The following is a 23,188-nucleotide window of genomic DNA, read 5'->3' as shown; positions in this document are numbered from 1 at the left end:
AATAATAAAAAAACCTTGGTCCGATTTCTGTTATAATTTACTCATGTAGAGCAAGCTAACTAGAGCGTGACATCTTGTTCATTCAGACTGAGCACTTTCTATTTGAATCTCGCAATGGTACCAACAGCTGTGCCAATACAATTATCAATAAACAACACTGAAAGGCTCAGAGAAACAGGAGTAATTACATAGTTTTGGTTCAAGTCAAGTTTGGTCATCGCCCTGTTTAAAAAGATGTGTATAAGAATACACGGTGCGCGGTGGCGCAACAGGCTAAGATGCAGCAAACTTGCGGTTGCAGTTCACTGCAGTTCGCTGCAGTTCGCTGCAGTTCGCTGCAGTTGCACACCGGGGACCGGGGTTTGATTCTCGGTCCTGCCAAAACCAAGTTTGGCCGGCTCACGTGGAGCAGCATAATTGGCTCGCTGCTCCAGGGGGAGGGACCTGGCAGGGCCAGTAGATCGCCGCACAAAAAAGCACCTCGGGCGCCTCGGAATCACGGTTACCACCATGTGGCGAGACGGCTTGAAGAAGGCGTGTCACTCTCTGTAGGGCCGCCGAGGGACAGGGTGTGGGCGGTGCATCCAATACTAGCTCTATTTGAATTAGACAGGGTACAATTGGCTGCCAAATTGGGAGAAAAAAGGGGAAAAAATCTGAAAAAAAATATTTAAAAAAAAGAATACACCAAAAGGCGGAAGTATCTGAGAGGTGAAGGAAACGTGTGTAGTGTGACCAATGCTACCGGAACAGGGTTTATTTAATGTTGTTCTCATTTATCTGAATCCAAAAGATAAGTTCAACTGCTCCTCTGTTCTAAAAGTTCAACAAAAGGAACTGCAAATGTCCGCCAATAGTGTGGCTCTATACGATTGCTATCTATCTATGTAGATGCGGACGTGCCTGTGGCCTGTATAGCCTGCAATGATACACTTAGTATGTATCTTGTGGCGGCACTGGTGTATAGGTGAATGACTACGGGGTGCAGGAATCCTAGGTTGTCTATGTCTGTTAGGACTCTAAACTGCTAAGTGCAGTAGTGCGAGTCAAGAGGATACAAGTTCAAATTAATACAATTTATTCAACAATGTACATTGCAGAAATAGAATAACAATGTGTTACAAGGTGTAATATGAATGGCTAAACGCAAATGGTGCACAGGAGGTCGTATTAGCGAGTGTCCTTGAACCATTCCACGTTTCCCTCTATATACCTAGGGTTTACAGGAAAAACAACAAATCATCAAATAAAGAGTCACAAGACAGCGGTAACAACAATGGCCCTGCTGATGTTATCTCTGTATGTCCAACAAATCTGGTTAACCTTTGTAGCACAGCTGGATGCTGACTCACAGGTAACTTGCACTACCTGTGGTTTATTCCTTCAAGAGCTTTATTCAGCAACCAGTGTACCACACCACCAATGACACCAAACTATTTCCCACAACACAAGCTATCTAAAGACACTAAACACTGTATGTGGAAAACCCATGATCTATATAGTACTATTTGACCTCAGCAGTTCTGGGAGCATTCCACTGAGGTGGCAGAATTGTACAGAGGCAGCATAATGATGGGAGCAATAGTTCTGTATTGACGAGCACTATCTTTTCATCAAACTTTGCTGACCCTGTCAACATGGTCAACACAGTCTGTTTCCTTTTGGGGGTCTGCAGAGAGGCATACTTATGTAAAATGCCCTACATGTGAAAAACTTTTTTCTTTCACAAACTTTCACACGTCCAAACTTTTTTTCCTTTCTTATCTCCAATTTGGAATCATTTGCATGCTGCAGTGCTCATCTAAATCGCCACTGTTGATTCAGTAGAGCTCAAACAAGCATGGGCTCTCCTCAGAAGAATGTGATGTCAGGCTTCACTTCTTATCTCACCTCAGCTCAGGAGTCAGGCTTGCTAAGACAGGAGACAAAGTTTTTGTGTTGGGGGTGCTAGTGTGCAGTGAGACCGTAGACTGTAGGGAAAAAGTGATAGTTACGTCACCCATTGACTTTCCATGGGCTTGTGGAAAGGGTTTAGAAACCGTGTAAGTGCCGTTTTCATCAGAGACTCATATGGTTATCTAGTCCAGGCTGGGTCTGGGTCATCCACTAAGCACAAGATACACGGACGTGCAATGAGTCTGTACTGCCACAAACTGTCCCTGCTCCATCCACAGAACATTCAAATATTGTCTAAATGTGCATATTTTTCCTTTACGTTCTAATCCTGGGTAGTGGTGTCTACCATGTAAATATAAAATGTACATATAAACCTGCTGAATTTGTGTTAATCTATGTGCATCAACTTGAACAGAACATGTGGTATTTCTCTTGGACTCACATAAACTCTAGTTCAGTCAGACTTGATTTAAAACTGAGCATTGCTGCACAGTGTATACAGAGTAGGTCTGCCATGGCAGCTTAGCTGTTGCTCTCATAACTGGTCTTCTCCTCTCTACGTAGATGTCGCTACCATCACTCCAACCTGCGGCTGCCCCTGATGTACCCGCATCCTTACAGCCAGATCACTGTGGAAACGGAGTTCGACAATCCCCTCTACGAGACAGGGGGGGTGAGAGCCTTTTCTCTGACAATTTTTCCGTCTGAGATCATTTTCTCTCTCTCCATCCTTTCCTCTTCTCTCCATTACTATTGCTTCCTCTTCTCTTTTCTTTTGCTCTTTTTCTCAGCTCAAATTTAATGAGAAAGTTTAAAGTACTGGTAAAGCATTTACATATTATCACTTTTTTGTTCAATACCCAGTACGCACACACAAGCTCACACCCATACTGACCAGAATACAGAAGTAATAGGATTGTAAGAAAAATGTGGGCTCAGATTCAGATAAACAAAAGCATGGACATGATAAAACATTTGTGACAGAGCTCTCTGTGAGTGTAATAATCTCTCTCTTCATCTTCTCATTCCTTCTGTTCCTTTCTCCTCTCAAACATTCTCTTCCAGGACACAAGGGAATACGAGGTGTCAATATGAGAAACCCCTTCACCCCTAGGGCAACGAACCCTGACCCAGCCCCCAAACCCTTCCAAAAAAAGGAATCGATGTAAATATCCATCCCCCCTCAAATGCCCCCAATCCCCCCCCCACCCCCTACCCCGCCACAAAATCCCCCCCCACCCCCATACACCTCGCTCTAAGACCACTCACCAATCTGCCCGCCATGCGCACAACAGCGGCAGCTACCGCCGGGCTCACGGAGCTGGGGTCCGAACCGAAGAGAGGAGGAGACAGGACTGCATGGAGGACAAAGAGGAGGCGCTATGTGCACCTACGCTGGGAGGGGTGGGAGAGGAGGGGGAAGGTGGAGGAAGGATGCAGAGATACAGGAGAGTAGTGGAGTGGTTTAAAAACAGCGAAGTGGGCCGGCAGAGCACTCCGAACCCAGTTCGTCCAGTCTCCCGTAGCCTGAGAGGAAGCACTGAGACCGAGGGATCTGTTGAGGCAGCGGCCCGCTCACTCGCCGCGGGCACAAGCGCCAAAAGCGCTGAGAAAAAAAAAGTGACTGGCACCCGTCACAGCTCTGTCTGTCTGCCAGAGAAATCTCACAGTCTGGGATTTACAGAGTAGGCAAACTGCTGTTACCTATGCGTCTAACGGTGGTAGGCACACAGGCAGAGAGAGAGAGAGAGAGAGAGAGAGAGAGAGAGAGAGAGAGAGAGAGAGAGAGAGAGAGAGAGAGAGAGGGAGAGAGAGAAAGAGGGGAGAGAGAGAGGTTGTTTATCTGTGTGCCCCCCACCCCCCTCCACCCCACCCTTCCCACTCTTCCTGCCTGCTCTCATTTTTACAGCTTTGTACTTGGACCGTTTTAGTACAGGTTATATTGTAGTATCTGATTCCCCTTTTCCTCCTCCCCATGCAACTGAAAATGGAAAAAAAAACTACAGATGAAGTATTTATTTTGATGTATGTGTGATGTTTTATGCCAAGTAATGTACATTTTCATTTCAAAAATAAAAACATGTTCCAGATTTCCCTAAATAAATGGTAAAACAAAATAAAAAAAAACAATAAATCTTTTTAAAAACATCTGTGGATCCTTTTATTCTTATACTGGTGTAAAGCAGGAACAACCATTCTGTATTTTTGTTTTATAGCATGTGAGCTGTGCCAATTGTGTTCAATTTTAATTGGATGTAATATTAACTATGGTGAATATTATCTAAACAATGATCAGTTTGGGGATTAAATGCATTTAATCTACAGCAAGATATTGGGAACTTCCAGTGGAACCCGTGGCACTTAACTAAACTTAGTTACTTTTTAAGTTCTTGGCAATTCATCATCTATAAACAAAGGAAGAATTTCTACTTTTACACAACACCTAACAGTATGGCGTTTTTATCAGTTATAAGAGTCTTAGGCGATAGAGCCCATTTTAACAGAACAGGTGCACGTTTGCCCTGCTAACAACGTGCCTGTATTTTTTTATTTGAAAGATCGAAGATGCAATATAAGCTTATCTAAATAAATGAACGCAAGTATGGTACGTTTCCACTTTCGTTTCTGAGGTGGGCTCATTGAACTGTATTCAATGGGTAGGCTACATCCAAAACTGGATTTGGTTGGGCTGTCTTACGTCACAGTACTTGTGAGGCATAACTCCACCTATTTCATTTGCATAGAAGACGAGAGTAGTACCGTATTTTTGTTGTGTCGATCGTGTGTCTTTATGTATGGCATTGGCGCCCAAGCAAGCGTTTAAATGGAGTGCTGATGCAAGGAACGGGGAGATTGTAAGTGCATCCTTTGCGTATTTTTTATTACAGTATTATTGATATAGCACGTTACCCTATAGCCTACTGCTTTATGTAGGTCTGAGAGTGTTGGATGTTTTGCGGTCTCTTGCACAATTTGCTTTGGTCTCGTTTGCAGTATCCAGCGACAGTTCTGCTTTCTGGTCGATGGCGACGATTCACACGTACACAATTTCGCACGAAGCTTCATTAAAGTCTCCCTTGCGCTGGCAGAGAGGTCGAACCTCAGAACGAGAAGCTGTTTTCATATTCATTATTATTGTCGCTTTCAGCAGAGTATACAGATGAACCAGCGATGGAGCTTGCATGGATACCAGTCCACCTAAACTAAACAGGTAAAGTGCAGTGTTTCTGTAATAAGCCTTAAAGCGTATGTAGTCATTTTCCAAGTAGCCAGATGGGAGATATCCTCTGTAACATAAATCGTTTCTCTCATATGAATATATCTATGCAGAATTGTTTAGTTTTCTTTGAGATAATAAGTCGTCATGGTATTTGCGTCTGTGCTAGCTGGCACTGTTGTTACCTCAAGCCTTGCGCGACATTTGCACCCACGACATTTACGTCTGACCAAAAAGGGTTAGGCTGGTGGTGGTTTGGTGCATTTTCATCTGGTGCATTTGCGTCAATAACTTCGGTTGTTTTGAAGGTTAGTTTATTTCCTTCCTAATACAAGGTTTATACGGCACCGTGGTATATCTATGGTCTAAGGAGTCTGCAGTCAATCTCATAGACCCTAGGGACTGAAGTACTTGCACTTATGGCCGATACAAGCTAAAATTGCACACATTTTGATTAATCATAAACTGTTACTCGATGCTGCTGTCATTTTCACATCTAGTTAGGACATAGAAGAGTGCAGTCAAAATGGGTACCTAGGTAATTTTCGGGAAAGCACAGATCCAAACACAGGAAACCTGATAACTTGTCTGATAATGACTGAAGGGGTTTAGTATAGACTGTCAGGAAGTAGCTGATTGAACTGACAAGATGGAGGACCCAGAAAGACAGACACCAGCAGCACTTGCCTAAACAAGGCTTTATCTCCCAAATGTCATTTCACCAGACAAGGTCAAAACCTAGAGCTTTCCTCTTCCTTATGAGCTTGTGTGTGTGCGTGTGCACGCATCTGTTTAAGTTTGCTTTGTCCCATGTTTTTAATGGCAATACATCTGTACAATCATTGCAAATGTCTAAATTGGGAGTCTTCTTACATACTGTGTAAATGTGTACTAAAAGTTTGATTCCGTGGTTCATCCCTGTGACATCATCTGGTGCTGACGATGCTGCCTCCAGGCCTTCAGGTATTAGGCTAGATGGCAACTGCATAGATTTTGCTTTTTGATCTTGTCTGTGATTACCAAAGTAAGGTCCCGCAACCCACTCAACCCACTTACATTACATCCACTTAGCAGACACCAGAGCAACTTACAAAAGTCGAGACCATCAGCGTCACTCTCCAGAAAATAAAAGTGCATCGCCAAGAAGCCACAAAAGGGCCATTTGTAATCCATACGTGTAAATTCAGTCAGTATTATTACCAGCCTGTTCACTGCTGTAGTACTATTGTTTGGTTTATTCGAGCAGTCTTGGTACAGACATTGTCTGATCTTCTGTTGTAGACTGAAAACTCCCCTAACTCTTATCTTGGATCAACCAGCCCTGAACCCTGGACCCTGAAAGCCATTTTCTACGAAAAGCACTATAGAATCTGAGAAGTGACAATCTGAATTTGCCAGTTCTGTAAGCAATTTGAAGAAGTTGACTGCCAAGTGAATTTTAGTTATTTATAATTTTCCTGTGAGTCCCTTAGCAGAGGCAGACTGACTTGGAAAAAAGCAACAAAGAAATGTAAGGGAGGGAGTTGAACAGACACATTATGTTCTGTGTGGGATTTGAACTCCTTACCACCTGGTTCTAATCTGCAATGACTGTCTTCGACGTCTTCCTTAGAAATTTTGGCAGAATGTTGAGGCATTGCCAGACAGGGGAGGGGTGCTGCTGGCTTCCTGGTTGCTTTGTCTTTCTTACCACAGTCAAGGCATGGTATTCCATCCAAGTTGCTTCAGCAAATACTCCTCTTTCTGAAGTTTATAAATGTAGCCTATATTGTACCTGTGAAGCAAATACATAATGTGACACTAAACCACTGCTGTGGTTTGGCCTATAAGTGTAGTCCTATGGCGCATGATGGGACTCGTAGTTCCTATCAGTGAATCCATTTTGCAACCTAGTTTTGTGTCTGTGTGGTGACGGGTGGGTACTCAGATAAGAATTTAATTGGTCTTAACTATCCGTCTTCAGTTTTTTCTGCCACGTTTCATATGCTGCTAACTGCCACCTTCTGTGCCTTTCTGCCCACATAGCAGCTTCCTGTTCCTACGGGGAACCACATCTTTCTCTATCTCTGATTTCCCCCGTCTTCCTGTTCTCAGTCTCCCTCGTGCCTTCTGGTCACGTTCTGTATTTATCATTCCCCTGTTGTAGACTATTTCTAACATTGTCTAATCTATGCTTTTACTGTAAATGACTCAAATGGTTTTCCTTGCCAGGTCAGCTGTTCTGTCTATGCTTTTTTTCGAGCATAAGTTGTGTCTTCAACTTGCTCAAGGGAGCAGTCAGAGCCATGGTCAAAGTTCAAAATGCAGCTCACAGCTGGAAAAAGCTCTTCTTTCTGCTGTTCCCCTTGTTTCTTTCTCTTTCTCTGTACCTTCTCTTCCCACATCACTATTTTCCTTCACTTGTAACAACCTCCATTAGTCAGTTCAAATATATAAACTTGTATGCATGTGCAGTTCAGAACGGTCTGATGCTGATGCATGGAAATATTCTATGGACAATTAAGAAAGGTCACTGAACTTTTGTTCCAGAAGCTCTTAATTTAACTTACTGAAGCTGTGTGCTTCGAAGATATTCTTCAGTTTATGTTCCTCTACCTCTCCCTAAAGAATAGTAATACCATGTTACAAGTAGAGGAACTAGGGTACTTTCAGGGGAAATGCCCCCCGGTGGTTTCTTCAGTTCAGAAAGAAGCTAGTTTACTCACCGGCATTAAAAAAATATATTCTCCTTTTGATTTGTGTCTGTGCCATGGAGGCACTGTGGGCCTGGTTGTGTGTTTTGTTGCAGTCGTGTTTGGGCCAGGGGCCGAAGTCTGTGTGCATGGCTTGTGCAGCCAGTCTGCAGTTAGCGCGGTAGTGTGAAACTGGATCTTCCCCCATCTGTCCGCGGTGGGCTGTAATTTAGTGTTTGTGGTGACTGAGCAATCGAACCACATCTCATGGGAACTAGCGCACTTACCGCATGCTGGAGTGATCCCTGCTAAGGGCCCTATCATTGTACTGCCTAGTCTATATGCACCCTCCTCCCTCTCCTCACATACGTGTGTGTGTGTGTGCGTATCTGCCATACTCGGCTTCCTCAAGCAGTTGACTCCCGTAAGCATTTCTAAATGGGACATTTGAATAATTGCATTCTGCCAGTCATGTCAAAGCGATTCTTGTGGGTTTGGGGAATAGCCCTCCTGGAATAGCAGGTGTAAGGGAAACTCTGTAAAATAATATATCACTTCCATCACTTATAAGAATCTGTCCCACTTGCAGTAAATGGCTAGACTACTGTGTGCTCGTGAGTTAAGGCTTGCTAAGAAGCTGAAATGACAAGAAACTGAAATGGCAAAATGAATTCTCATAACATAATGTGACTGGGCGACCGCTTTTGCCTTGTGACGGTGTTCCTTTTTCTTTACATCTTCTCCTCTCCCATCTCCCCTTCCCTCTCTCCCTCTCTCTCTCTCTCTCTCTCTCTCTCTCTCTCAGACCAGTATGACTCCCCCTGCCCTTGGTGCTGAGTTGCGCCCCCTCTCTGAGCTGTGGTGAGACGCACAGACACGCGTGGTGATGCGGCTCTCGGCCCGGCGGGCGGCATGGGGCCTCCTGTGCCTGGTGGGAGCCTGCGGCCTGGTGCGGCTGTGCCAGCGGGCGCTGGAGTGCCCGGGCAGGGGCCGGAGCGGGCGGGGAGTGTCGGTGCTGGTGAGGGACTGGCGGCAGACGGAGTACCGCTACGGGCAGGACACGCCGCTGGTGTTCGTGGGGGGCGTCCCGCGGTCGGGGACCACGCTGATGCGGGCCATGCTGGATGCCCACCCGGAAATCCGCTGCGGGGAGGAGACCAGGGTGATCCCGCGCCTCCTGGCCCTGCGGCAGGCCTGGGGGAGGTCCGGGCAGGAGCGCCAGCGGCTGGAGGAGGCGGGGGTCAGCCAGGAGGTGCTGGACTCGGCCGTCTCCGCCTTCCTGCTGGAGATCATCGCCCGGCACGGAGAGCCTGCCCCCCTGCTCTGCAACAAGGACCCCTTCACCCTCAAGAGCGCCCACTACCTGTCCCAGATCTTCCCCAAGTGAGTCCGCCCACTACCTGTCCCAGATCTTCCCCAAGTGAGTCCGCCCACTACCTGTCCCAGATCTTCCCCAAGTGAGTCCGCCCACTACCTGTCCCAGATCTTCCCCAAGTGAGTCCACCCACTACCTGTCTCAGAGCTTCCTCCAGTGAGTCCGCCAGCTTTGCTGTTTCCTCTCTCCACTCTTGGTCTCTTTCACTTTCTGTCTCCTCTTTCTCTATCCTCTCTTCTCCCCATCCCTCCCCCCGTCCCCTCTCTATGTCTGTCTCTCCCTCCACCTCTCTGTCCCTCTCAATGTCTCTCTCTCTCTCTCTCTCTCTCTCTCTATCTCTCTCTCTCTCACTCCCAGCTCCAAGTTCCTGCTGATGTTGCGTGACGGCCGAGCGGCGGTGCACTCCATGATCTCCCGCCGCGTGACCATCGCAGGGTTCGACCTGTCCAGCTACCGGGATTGCCTGACCAAGTGGAGCCGGGCGGTGGAGGCCATGCTGGCGCAGTGTGTGCAGGTTGGCGCAGGCCGCTGCCTGACGGTGCGCTACGAGAGCCTGGTGCTGCAGCCCCGCGCCACCCTGCAGGTGGTGCTGCACTTCCTGGACATGCCCTGGCACGAGGGAGTGCTCCACCACGAGGACGCCATTGGACAGCCCGGAGGGGTATCCCTGTCCCGGTGAGACGTGTGTGTGTGTGTATGTGTGTGTGTGTGTCTGTCCAGGTGTGCATGCAGGTGAGAGAATGCAGAAAGAGAAAGAAGAGAAAGCCGCACCAGGCATGGTTATTGTTGGTGCGTGTGCGCATGTGTGTGTGCATGTCGGAAAGAGAATGCAGAGGAAGTGTGTGTATGGTTGGAGTGAGTGTGAGTGCGTGAGAGAGATGGGGAGAGAATGGGGTATTTTAATGTGTAAATATATTTTCATATGCATACAGTTTGTGACAAGCCGCTCACATCCCTCCCGCTCTCTCTTACAGGATTGAGCGCTCCACAGATCAGGTGATCAAGCCTGTGAATCTGGAAGCTCTGACTCGCTGGGTGGGCCACATTCCTGCCGACGTCCTGGCAGACATGGCTGAGATTGCCCCGATGCTGAGCCGGCTGGGTTACGACCCGCACGCAAACCCGCCCCAATACGGCCAGCCAGACCCTGCAGTAGTCAACAACACCGAGAGGGTATGGACTCGTAGACACGTAAAACTATGTAAGAAGTGTAACATTGTAAGCACTCGGACTGAAAGGACACCCTTATCTACTCATGTTGGCACACACATACATGCACCCAGGCTGAAATAATTTTAAAGGAGCACTGTTGCACTTTTTGGATTATGTGTATGCATTTTTTAAATCAGTGTAGCCGTTTTCTAAATATGGGGCAAAACTTCTCAAAACAAGCACATCCAGTTTGGCTTGAAACTCCAGCCTGTGTTTCCCAGAAGTTAACGGGCGCTCAAACTCCACCCTTGAACAGAGACTGGCTGTGCTCCTTTAATGTATAGCATTGACTTTCCACCATGCTTGTGTTTTCAAGTGAAAAGCTTGACCATGGTACTTTACCTGAATTGCTTCAATAAAAGAATATCAGGCTTAACAAATTGACTCTCCGTCTTAAAAATAATTTAATCTGTGCAAGTTGCTCTGGATAAGAGCATCTGCTAAATGCTAAAAATGTAATGTTATGTAAGAGCAAAAATACATTCATTATACCTGATGGATTTCTCTTTTGCGTGTCCTCCTTTTTTCATAGGTATTGAAAGGAGACTTCAAAACCCCAGCTAATTTGAAAGGACAGCCACCAGTAAGTGTGCGAGCATCGATTAATAATTTGCTATGGACAAGGGAAAATGGGCAGCATCCACGTCAGATTGTATGTTACCAAGTCTTGCCACATGCGCTATGTTTATATCCTCCTTCAGATTAGATTGCATTACATCACTTTACATCTTATTCCAATCATTTAGCGGCTTATCAGCGGCAACATCAGAGAAGGAAAGTGCCTGTAGCACCCTCTGGACCAAATAGAAATCCTGGTCCAAACCTAATAATCCCCTTGCAACTGACTACTGCAGATGAGAGTTCATTTACATTTAGCACAGGCTCTTATACAGAATGACCTACAAAAGTACAGGCATAAAGGTTGAGACAAAAACTAGAGATGATACCTCATCAGCATAATTAGTAGTCAGTATGTAGACCAGCAGCATAATGTTAAGTGACACAAGAACTACGGGAGGGAGACATGGCACTTTAATTTGCAAGTGTACTTGGTTAGAAGGTAGACATATCTCTGTAAATATAGACTTTGTTGTAAGCCCCTCTTTCTGCATTTAAGGTGTTCATCAATGGCTCCGATACAGAGGGGTGAACAGATCATGGCAGGTCAGTGCCTCCAAAACGGATCTACATCCTAGCCTGGATCGTTCCACCTCGGAGGGGTGCACGCCAGCAGTCCCAATGCCAGGAAACCTGCCTAACAGCCTCCTAGCGCAGGAGGCCACCCCAGTTGTGGTGCTAAAGGGTGGAATGTTCTGGAGACTATTCTTGTTTTTATATTTGTGTCATTTAGGGTGATTTCTTCAACAAGTCTCGTAACTTAATCTCCCACCCCTTTTACATTCGTGTTCTGCTTGCCAATCTATTGTTGTAAGGCATGTGTGCCACTCTTCTTTGTAATTAATATTGGTGGTTTAATAGAAGAGAGCTGACTACTACACTGAGGCATATGCACAAGACTGTTGAGTTTTGGACTGCATCTCGGTATAGGCTTAACTAACTCTGATTGCTAAAATCAGCTGGACTCACCCCCCACATCCCTTTGGCACCTCTTCACGCTACCCACTCCTCAGCAAGCATCCTTCCTTTCACCCCAAAACATCCCCCCTCTGTGCTGTCCATCATTACTCTATCCATTAGATCCTGGAGTAAAATATGGAGTCTGTGTGCGAGTGGGTCGAGCTTAGTGACTACTGTCATTGTTACACTCTGAAAGTGACAACGTTTGACATGCTACATGCCTGAAAATGTGCGTGCCTTGACGAGCTATTGCCGTGGATGGAAACATGCACTAAATTGCAGCCCGCTCCTCCCAATTTCACAAGGGAAACTGGGCTCTGGAACAATGGCTCTGTGTTGGTCCGAATGCTTCTTCATTTTTTGTGAGCTTTGTCATGCAGTTCCTGTCTGGTCAATTTTTAAAAAAGAACAAGCTATCCAGGAAAGCACTGGGGATCCATTTCTCTTTTTTTATTACCAGTAATAACCCCTAAAAAAGCAAACACAACAAAATGTTTTTGTTTGGAGATGGAGCTTAATCATTTGCTAAACAATGTCCGTGTGGGGTAATGCTTTGTGAAATATGGCAATATGTGGTACATTTGCGTACACATTTATGTAGATTACTTCTTGAGAGACATTCTTTAAAAAAAAAAAAAAAAACAGTCCAGAATTCAAAGATGAAAACCTGACATCCTTCCTATTTCAGTGGAAGAACATGTTTTTTGTCATTAGAATATGATGTATTGATGTCTCCCATCATGTGAATAATTCTCTGTAATGGGTGTGTAATTGTGGACTGTTTTTGGGAGTGCTTTTTTCCATTATGAAAGAAAAATATCAGAGCAGCCTATGATTGCTGTACTCATTCAACAGCTGGACAGTGTGGACCAGTCATTTTTAACATTCCTCATGAAGAAGAGGAAAGGCACCAATTTGGATTTTAGTTTACTGTTGTTTCTCTTGAAGTAAACTGCACAGTTTAGTTCTTTTTTGTATTTCTTCCTTCGCAACAAAAGCAATAGTGGAAACGAACAGCTTACTTTGATTTACGCCCCACTTGCACTAGTCCGCATTTTTAAGGATTTTACACCCCCCCCCCTTCCATTTTTACTTTTTCCCGCCCAATGTGAAATGCCCAATCATACTTTGTATGCTTCCCATTCCTGTAACATTACCCATTCATTTTTGAACTGCGTTAACTTGCACCTATGTTGTTTGAATTAGTCCACAGCCATTTTGCTGGAGCTCTACACTACTTGTGAAACTAGCACAGGTAGACCGTAGGCATCCAAGTTGCTTTTGCGCAATGAGGCAGAGAACTCTGCCTGACGTACACTTTATCTGGATAATGTTATGGCCAGTCATGTACCATCCTATGGATGGTGCTCATAATGTGTGCTGTAATTGGACCTGATAGCCCTCTACATGAAATATTTTCTTTGGTAGTGGGGATGGATTTGGGGGGCATAACTACTTGACTGGCCTGTGAAACCATTTTTATGGTTTTAAACTCAAGTTTATCCCTCCACAAAATCACAAATGCCAGCTTGGCCATCCTTGGACCTACAGAAACAAAAGGATGGCTGGATTAAACGCACAAGAAGAGTGTGTGTGTTTATGAGAGATGGAGAGCGAGAGCACGCGCATGCGTGGGGTGAAAGCACTTATCAGGTCTTGATACATTCTTCTGTTTACTTGGACTCGCTCACAGGTTCACTTGTGATACATTCATTAAAGTGATTTTTTTAAATGTGAAAGTGACTGACATTTCTTTGCCTTTGGCTTCATTTACAGAACTGTCCACACAAAGAAAAACACTGGGTTTCAGTTTCTTTTATGTGGTGTACTCACTGAGCACTTTATTAGGAACACTATACTAATACTGTGTAGGGCCTCCCTTTGCTGGCAAAACAGCCTCAATTCTTTGTGACATGGATTCCACAAGATGTTGAAAACATTCCCTTGAGTTTCTGTTCCATGTTGACATGACTGCATCATGCAATGTCTGCAGATTTGTCAGCTGCACAATCATGCTGCGAATCTCCTGTTCTACCACATCCCAAAGGTGATCTACTAGATTCAGATCCAGTGACTGGAAGAACATTGAACTCATTGTCATGTTCATGAAACCAGTTTGAGATGACTTGCTTTGTGACATGGCGCATTACCATGCTGGAAATAGCCATTAGAACATGGGTAAATTGAAGGGATGAAGGGATGCACAGGATCAGCAACAATACTGGGCTGTGGCATTCAAACGATGATTAATGGGCCCAAAGTGAACATGACGTGAAGAAAACATTCCCCATACCATTACACCACCAACACCAGCCTGGACTGTTGACACAAGGCAGGTTGGGTCCATGGATTCATGCTGTTGGCGCCAAATTCTGACCCTACCATTTTTATGCCTCAGCAGAAATCAAGATTCATCAGACCAGGCTATGTTTTTTCCAGTTCTAGTGAGCCTGTGTCCACTGCAGCCTCAGCTTTCTGTTCTTGGCTGACAGAAGTGGAACCAACGTGGTCTTCTGCTGTTGCAGCCAACCGCCTCAAGGTTCGATGTGTTGTGCTTTCTGAGATGCTTTTCTTTTTCTGCTCACCACAATTGTACAGAGTGGTTATCTGAGTTACCTAGCCTTTCTGTCAGCTTGAACCAGTCTAGCCATTCTCTGTTGACCTCTCTCATCAACATGGCACTTCTGTCAGCAGAACTCTGTGGATGTTTATTTGTATTTGTTTTTTTGCACCATTATGAGTAAATTCTAGAGACTGTTGTGTGTGAAAATACATAAATACTCACTGAGATCACCCACTTTCTGTTGGTTGATGTGAACATAAAAAGAAGCTCCTGACCGGTATCTGCATGATTTTATGCATTGCACTGCTGCCACACAATTGGCTGATTAGATAATCACATGAATAAGTAGGTGTACATGTGTTCCTAATAAAGTGCTAGGAAAAGAGCTTGGTGTGCTTTCGTTAAAACGAAAAATAAATACCTGGCTTTGATCAAGGAGCCTACATGTTGGTGGTATACTGATTAGAATTAACTAGTTCCGTGTTATTAATTTAACTGCTTACTGCTTACCACACGTTAGCTGGTAACATTATCCTGTGCATTTTTAGTTCTCGTGACGAAATGTAATTGCCAAATCCAAATCCGTTACTGCGCGACTAACTAGAAACTTTTAAATCGGATTACGTTAATTATATGAACATTAATTTGTAATATTAATACGTTAGCAAATCAATTTGAAGATTAACTTGCTAAAGTAATCAACAAAAATACCAAATATGTTAATAACTTTCTTACGTGAGCTTACACTTCCAGTTTTGAGTCTTGACAGATATTGCACCAGTCATGTGACCATTTGGATAATATCCAATCACAAAGCTGTTGCTATGTTGCAGCAAGCTATCTCTCCCACTCACCAGTCAGTCCGTTCCAACCATATGGTGCCAACAAGCGAAAGTACATGAATGAGGCCGTTTCCTAGGCAATGATATGTCTGCACTGTAGGGTGGTCTGAAAAGGCCATTGTGTAATTAAATAATAGTAACATTAAATGTACAGCATCAACTATTTGCCTGCCTACCTACCTTACATACGCACATAACGCCACATAAATATATCGTGACATTTCATAAATATGGTTTTAACTTTAAATTTACTTTAGCTGAGGTAATCCTTGTTTGTTCTCGAAATTATCTAGCTGTCACTCGAAAATGTTACTAGCCAGCTAGTTAAGTCTGGTCAACAGTTCAGCTGACAGTCCCGCATTTTTCTAGAAATTAAACTGCGTGTGTGTTGGTGCCACACAGCTACATTTTTCTTTCCTTTCATTTTGTGCTTCCGCGATTCGAGAACACGTATTTTCTCGTATCGTGTTTTTTGCCACAAAAAAACAACATTATTTATATTTGTAATGTATAATAATATACATTTATAATGTATAATAATATTAATGTTTTTGTGTATCGTAATTACCATGGAAATCTGTTAATTTGTTGAAAGCCGCAGTTTATAGTCCCTCTTGGGCGTAACAGTGGAGGGATACGTCGACATTTCGGTATGAAAACCACAGCCCTTTGTTGCGCTGCTGATTTGTTTCCTGTTGTGAGCCGTGGTTGTGTTTCTCTTCGGTGTTATACAAAAACACTTCGTAAGTATTGGTTTTGTAATTAATTGTAGAACTATACGTTAGAATTTGTATCATTAACATTATGTGTTTGTATTTTTTCCCCATGGAATTAATGTCTATCGTCGAATGAGCGAGCTAGGTTGGCTTTTAGTTTGGCAGGTACAATTGGCTAACTAGCTAACGATAGCTGGTCAACTTGGCTGACGTTGCCCTCGTTGTCGTCTTTAGTTTACCCGCTTAAGTCGTGAAATGCTTCACAACTTAGTTGGTGTAAATTAATACACCTAGTTTACTAAAATGTGTTGGCTAATCTAAAGTTACTTGGTTTTCCAATTTACGTGGTTCTATTGTCAGCTATTGAACGTCAGTCGGCAAACATTAACGTTAGCTAGTTGGCTAACGTAAACGAATTAAACCCAATTCGACAAATGTTCGATATATTTTTCAAATGTATTCGTAGCTATATAGATGAAATCACCATGACGTCACAACAGCAAATAACTGGTGGATAGGGTTGAGGAATGTGAATAGCAGGCAGTGTTTTCTGTCATTTAACCAAGGTCTGAACACGTAAAGTCAATGTTGGAATATAAAAATAATTTATGAAAACCGAAATTATTTTATTTACGATTTATATGATGCTAGCTAATGTTAGATGTCAGCACCCTAACGTTGTAGCTAACGTTAGCTAGCCAACAACATTAACATGAATAACCAGTGCAAACTTGCTAGCTAGCGTTGTTGGAAACCCTATTACTGCGTTACCACCAAAACTAGCTAGCGAACTCGTTTTGCAACAGGCAAGGTCGGATTTAACGTTTCATGTTCATGTAAAGTTACCATCCAAGTGTTTCTCTGTACGGCCGCTGATGAGCGTCTGGTGTTTATTAGCTAACGTTAGCTGCCAAAAACCTTTGTGAAGGAATACAATATAATTAGAAGTTCCGGTTTTGTTTTTGTTTTCCCCCCATGTTTTTGACACTTTGGAACTTATGTATCGCGTCTCAGCTGGGCGTCAGCTGTCATTGAATGTGCCAGGCACCTGAGGCCGCCCTGTAGACGGACTGTTGGATCTGGGTTATCCTCCCTTTTAAGAATCGGAAAAAGCCCAATCCATTGTGTGCCAGATGACATTTGGCATTACTGTCCCCAACGCAACACGATTTCGGCGTAGTAAACAAGCTAACCGTTTCTATACAGCTCTGGTTCAGTCGATTTTTAAGTAACGTTACTTAATTCTGTGTGGTTTTAGCGACCGTTGTTTAGAAACCTTCTGATTTAATCTATAGGTAAGGATTCTTGCTGTCATAATTGTATGTTTTGCAATCTGGTAGCCAATGGGGGTTTCAAAATGGACGCTGCGGATGCGTCGCACTGGCTAGCAAGCAGCTGCTTAATGTCGTCAGTCAGCTGCTGCTCTGACTGGGAGGGGCTAGGCGCCATTACATCGTTAAGAGTCTTTGCCTTGTCTCTCAGCTCTAGGGGAAGGTTTTTGCTGCTGAACGTGTTTTTCTTGGTTTACTGTCTGAGCTGACAAACTGTATGCCATCCCAAGAGGGGACTGGCCACTCCTTTTCAGTGCAGGGTGTTTCAGTTTTTCAGCTAATTCTTAAAGCTTGACTATTCTTCAGACTAATTTTAAAAGTCCTAATGTGGTAATGTGGTGGTTTCTGAATCTGTAGTATGTCAGCCAGTTTCCTTGGTTTAACTGATTTACTCCTTACTCTTCCTTGTCTAGTGTGACGATGCAGATCTTTGTGAAGACCCTCACTGGCAAGACCATCACCCTGGAGGTGGAGCCTAGTGACACCATTGAAAATGTCAAGGCCAAGATCCAGGACAAAGAAGGCATTCCCCCAGACCAGCAGAGGCTGATCTTTGCTGGCAAGCAGCTGGAGGATGGCCGCACACTCTCCGACTACAATATCCAGAAAGAATCGACCCTTCACCTGGTCCTGCGTCTGAGGGGAGGCATGCAGATCTTTGTGAAGACCCTCACTGGCAAGACCATCACCCTGGAGGTGGAGCCCAGTGACACGATTGAGAATGTCAAGGCCAAGATCCAGGACAAAGAAGGCATTCCCCCAGACCAGCAGAGGCTGATCTTTGCTGGCAAGCAGCTGGAAGATGGCCGCACACTCTCCGACTACAATATCCAGAAAGAATCGACCCTTCACCTGGTCCTGCGTCTGAGGGGAGGCATGCAGATCTTTGTGAAGACCCTCACTGGCAAGACCATCACCCTGGAGGTGGAGCCCAGTGACACGATTGAGAATGTCAAGGCCAAGATCCAGGACAAAGAAGGCATTCCCCCAGACCAGCAGAGGCTGATCTTTGCTGGCAAGCAGCTGGAAGATGGCCGCACACTCTCCGACTACAATATCCAGAAAGAATCGACCCTTCACCTGGTCCTGCGTCTGAGGGGAGGCATGCAGATCTTTGTGAAGACCCTCACTGGCAAGACCATCACCCTGGAGGTGGAGCCCAGTGACACGATTGAGAATGTCAAGGCCAAGATCCAGGACAAAGAAGGCATTCCCCCAGACCAGCAGAGGCTGATCTTTGCTGGCAAGCAGCTGGAAGATGGCCGCACACTCTCCGACTACAATATCCAGAAAGAATCGACCCTTCACCTGGTCCTGCGTCTGAGGGGAGGCATGCAGATCTTTGTGAAGACCCTCACTGGCAAGACCATCACCCTGGAGGTGGAGCCCAGTGACACGATTGAGAATGTCAAGGCCAAGATCCAGGACAAAGAAGGCATTCCCCCAGACCAGCAGAGGCTGATCTTTGCTGGCAAGCAGCTGGAAGATGGCCGCACACTCTCCGACTACAATATCCAGAAAGAATCGACCCTTCACCTGGTCCTGCGTCTGAGGGGAGGCATGCAGATCTTTGTGAAGACCCTCACTGGCAAGACCATCACCCTGGAGGTGGAGCCCAGTGACACGATTGAGAATGTCAAGGCCAAGATCCAGGACAAAGAAGGCATTCCCCCAGACCAGCAGAGGCTGATCTTTGCTGGCAAGCAGCTGGAAGATGGCCGCACACTCTCCGACTACAATATCCAGAAAGAATCGACCCTTCACCTGGTCCTGCGTCTGAGGGGAGGCATGCAGATCTTTGTGAAGACCCTCACTGGCAAGACCATCACCCTGGAGGTGGAGCCCAGTGACACGATTGAGAATGTCAAGGCCAAGATCCAGGACAAAGAAGGCATTCCCCCAGACCAGCAGAGGCTGATCTTTGCTGGCAAGCAGCTGGAAGATGGCCGCACACTCTCCGACTACAATATCCAGAAAGAATCGACCCTTCACCTGGTCCTGCGTCTGAGGGGAGGCATGCAGATCTTTGTGAAGACCCTCACTGGCAAGACCATCACCCTGGAGGTGGAGCCCAGTGACACGATTGAGAATGTCAAGGCCAAGATCCAGGACAAAGAAGGCATTCCCCCAGACCAGCAGAGGCTGATCTTTGCTGGCAAGCAGCTGGAAGATGGCCGCACACTCTCCGACTACAATATCCAGAAAGAATCGACCCTTCACCTGGTCCTGCGTCTGAGGGGAGGCATGCAGATCTTTGTGAAGACCCTCACTGGCAAGACCATCACCCTGGAGGTGGAGCCCAGTGACACGATTGAGAATGTCAAGGCCAAGATCCAGGACAAAGAAGGCATTCCCCCAGACCAGCAGAGGCTGATCTTTGCTGGCAAGCAGCTGGAAGATGGCCGCACACTCTCCGACTACAATATCCAGAAAGAATCGACCCTTCACCTGGTCCTGCGTCTGAGGGGAGGCATGCAGATCTTTGTGAAGACCCTCACTGGCAAGACCATCACCCTGGAGGTGGAGCCCAGTGACACCATTGAGAATGTCAAGGCCAAGATCCAGGACAAAGAAGGCATTCCCCCAGACCAGCAGAGGCTGATCTTTGCTGGCAAGCAGCTGGAAGATGGCCGCACACTCTCCGACTACAATATCCAGAAAGAATCGACCCTTCACCTGGTCCTGCGTCTGAGGGGAGGCATGCAGATCTTTGTGAAGACCCTCACTGGCAAGACCATCACCCTGGAGGTGGAGCCCAGTGACACGATTGAGAATGTCAAGGCCAAGATCCAGGACAAAGAAGGCATTCCCCCAGACCAGCAGAGGCTGATCTTTGCTGGCAAGCAGCTGGAGGATGGCCGCACACTCTCCGACTACAATATCCAGAAAGAATCGACCCTTCACCTGGTCCTGCGTCTGAGGGGAGGCATGCAGATCTTTGTGAAGACCCTCACTGGCAAGACCATCACCCTGGAGGTGGAGCCCAGTGACACCATTGAGAATGTCAAGGCCAAGATCCAGGACAAAGAAGGCATTCCCCCAGACCAGCAGAGGCTGATCTTTGCTGGCAAGCAGCTGGAAGATGGCCGCACACTCTCCGACTACAATATCCAGAAGGAGTCTACTCTCCACCTGGTCCTGCGTCTTCGTGGTGGCAACTAATCAAGCTGAGCTCTGCTCTTGTATTGTCCCCCAACCACCCCTACCCATAAATGTTTCAAATTAAATAAAGTTTAAGCATTCCTGAATTTGGTCTCTGTTTATGGTCTTGAGGGAGAAGTCTCCTTTGATCAGTTCTTATCTAACCATTTCACCAGGTTTCTTTTGTAATTGATCATTAATGCTAGATTCAATGCATGGTTTTGATTGCTTTAAAATGTTGTAGTTCTTGGGTTTTAATTTGATCAAGGCCCAAATTCACTATTTGAGGTTACTGACTTGGCAGTTAATCAAATTGCAATAATTATCAGATGGGATATTCCTCTGAAATGGGTTCGAGATATTCCCAATTAAATACAGTTCTCGTACACAAGATGCTGGAAGGGGCTGGGTTTAAACAATTTATCTAGAATTTGGGCATCTTTTTAGTTTCACAGGTTTTAATTTGTGGCACCTGTCCTAGTCACACAGTGGCTTATAGTGTGTCGTGATTACCATTTGGAAGAAATGACTAGTGTGAAACTAATGACTCGGCTTGTAGCCTAAGTTTGAGTCTTACTGGAATTAAGTATTTGCATGTTCTGTATTGTCGGAGGTGAAGCGTTTTGAGCTGACCTTTTGCTAAGTCGATGGAAGGCCTTAAATGGGAGCACTACCGGTTTCTGCCAGTGTAAATGACAATTGGCTAGTATGATGAGCTTGCAACGTCGCCCTGCAGAAAAGTTCAGAGGTAATCATTCATATCAAATGCCAATTATTTAAACGGTAATGATTAGAAAACAAACCAAGTCATTTCTAGGCGCTGCCCCTCTTCGATGGTGAGTACAGCACGTCATGTAATTGCCATTTGCCAAGCTGCGAGTTGGTCTTTCTGGTAAGCAAAGTTTTGCTGCTACCACAAGATGTCACTGTCGTATCAATCATTACATTCAGTTGCCGTTTCAAGCAATAAAAGCATCTTGGCAAACGAGTAGTAAGTAATACTGAGACGCACAATTGTAACTATTTGGTTTAATAAGGATAGTCTAAACGTTTTTACAATCCGATTAACATGAGAATATATGCCATGTAAACGCTTCATCCGACTACTTTCGTTGGGTGACATACATCTGAAATCGTCAGATGCGTCTGGAGACTCGCTTTTTTCTTTTGTAAACAACATTAAACATTAAAATAACTAAAAATCGTTAAATGCTGATCGAAAGGCTCGAACGAATAAGTTATTCAAGCAGGTGTTTGAAGAAAACGAATAACGAAAGCGGAAGCCACAGAAATATCGAAGAACCGCTGGCTGAGCAGGTTTATAGATCGGTTGAACCTACGCATCCTGTGATAGAATGAGGCCTGGATTAAAGTAATTTTCTTCTAGTTTCTGGAAACGTCTTTATTTATATTGTTCTATATGAAAAATGCATAAAAATCGGTCACAAAATGTCTTAAATGTATGAAATTAAAGCACTAGATGAATCAATTGGTTACTAATTAGGTTGTTAAATATGTGTTTAAGTTATTTTTTTGCTTAAACTTGACAGTGCAGCTTTGGGAACATATGGATTCACCCCTCATTGGAATTGTATCAGCTCTACATATCAGCCCAACCTGACATCATTGTAAAACTGTCAAACATGGAAGCCTGCCTCAAAGACATAAAACAAATTTGCTTTTCGAAGAGGATTGGCTATATTCATTGACATTTGGGAGCGTTTGATAGAAGCATAGGCAACGTCATGCTGTGTGGCTCTATATCATGGCATCCTGTTATTGATGACCATTTGCGGCAGGCCGTGTGACATGGGACAGCTGCCAGCCTCCAGACCGCATATCTGTTTGCACAAGTCAGGCTCTTATTCGCTGAACGGGGAAAGAGTATTGCAGATTTCACACTTCAGTCATCTGATGAAGCGCTTGCGTCGTCGGGTACGTAGAAGATTATACATTTTGCACCGCAGAAAAGGAAGGAAATTAGATGCGTCTAGTCGGTGAAAAAGATGTGGCCACCTCTATACAGCAGAACTGTCTTTGTGGCCAGTAGTAGTGAGACTGGAATAAGTTGAGCTCACTCATCCTGGGTCAGCCCTCTGTTCCCATTATTTGCCTCCATGGTTCATCATCAGGATTTGTTCAGGATTTTATTTTGATCATATGAATGGCTATTTTTAGGCATTTCTGATTAAAGTTTGTATGTCATCTTGCCTCTATCTTAGTAATGTTCTGCTTTACTCTCTAGTGCTCTGGTGTTTCCAAACATAAAATTAGGAAATATTTATCAATTAATATGAAATCAAAGCTAGGTAAAATACTGGTGGTCGATACATGTATATATACACTCACTGAGCACTTTATTTGGTATTCATTCACTTCTACTGCTATAGCCTATCCACTTGGAGTTATGATGCGTTGTGTGTTCAGAGGTGCTCTTCTGCATACCACTGTTGTAATGCGTGGTTATTTGCGCTACTATCACCTTCCTGTCAGCTTTGACCAGTCTGGCCATTCTCCTCTGACATCTCTCATTAACAAGGCGTTTCTGTCTGCAGAACTGTTGCTCACTGGATTTTATTTTCATTTTTTGCACCATTCTTTGCTAGAGAGTAGTGTGCATGAAAATCCAAGGAGATCAGCAGTTT

At 44.9% G+C, this 23,188-nt stretch overlaps 3 protein-coding genes across 9 annotated transcripts in view; all 3 read left to right on the top strand.

The window, feature by feature from the left end:
* LOC133105500 (seizure 6-like protein) overlaps positions 1–4,044 on the top strand; it is a 46,768-nt gene extending 42,724 nt beyond the window's left edge. For all 3 annotated transcript variants that reach the window (XM_061215638.1, XM_061215639.1, XM_061215637.1), the window contains exons 16-17: positions 2,461–2,569; positions 2,962–4,044. In XM_061215638.1, coding sequence (XP_061071622.1) covers positions 2,461–2,569; positions 2,962–2,991 — 139 coding nt within the window. In that variant the 3' untranslated portion in view covers positions 2,992–4,044. The remainder of the gene's footprint in view (positions 1–2,460; positions 2,570–2,961) is intronic.
* Positions 4,045–4,634: 590 nt separating this feature from the next.
* tpst2 (tyrosylprotein sulfotransferase 2) lies at positions 4,635–14,785 on the top strand. Of its 5 annotated transcripts, none has more exons than XM_061263773.1 (8): positions 4,635–4,751; positions 5,045–5,107; positions 8,591–9,168; positions 9,518–9,835; positions 10,135–10,333; positions 10,905–10,955; positions 11,490–11,536; positions 14,352–14,785. In XM_061263773.1, exons 3-7 carry the CDS (start codon positions 8,672–8,674, stop codon positions 11,520–11,522), a joined length of 1,098 nt encoding a protein of 365 aa, XP_061119757.1. In that variant the 5' UTR covers positions 4,635–4,751; positions 5,045–5,107; positions 8,591–8,671; the 3' UTR covers positions 11,523–11,536; positions 14,352–14,785. The 5 variants fall into 5 exon arrangements, with proteins under 5 accessions (XP_061119757.1, XP_061119756.1, XP_061119752.1 ...); XM_061263772.1 differs by lacking the exon at positions 14,352–14,785 and adding an exon at positions 13,727–13,817; XM_061263768.1 differs by lacking the exon at positions 14,352–14,785 and having other exon boundaries at positions 11,490–13,689.
* Positions 14,786–15,946: 1,161 nt separating this feature from the next.
* ubc (ubiquitin C) lies at positions 15,947–20,650 on the top strand. Its single transcript, XM_061262485.1, has 2 exons — positions 15,947–16,098; positions 17,816–20,650. Exon 2 carries the CDS (start codon positions 17,823–17,825, stop codon positions 20,562–20,564), a length of 2,742 nt encoding a protein of 913 aa, XP_061118469.1. The 5' UTR covers positions 15,947–16,098; positions 17,816–17,822; the 3' UTR covers positions 20,565–20,650.
* The last annotated feature ends 2,538 nt before the right edge of the window (positions 20,651–23,188 follow it).

Source organism: Conger conger, chromosome 12, assembly GCF_963514075.1.
Source record: "Conger conger chromosome 12, fConCon1.1, whole genome shotgun sequence".
NCBI lineage: Eukaryota > Metazoa > Chordata > Actinopteri > Anguilliformes > Congridae > Conger > Conger conger.
The sequence above is the reverse complement of the archived record's forward strand: the minus strand, read 5'-3'. Positions and strand labels throughout refer to the sequence as shown.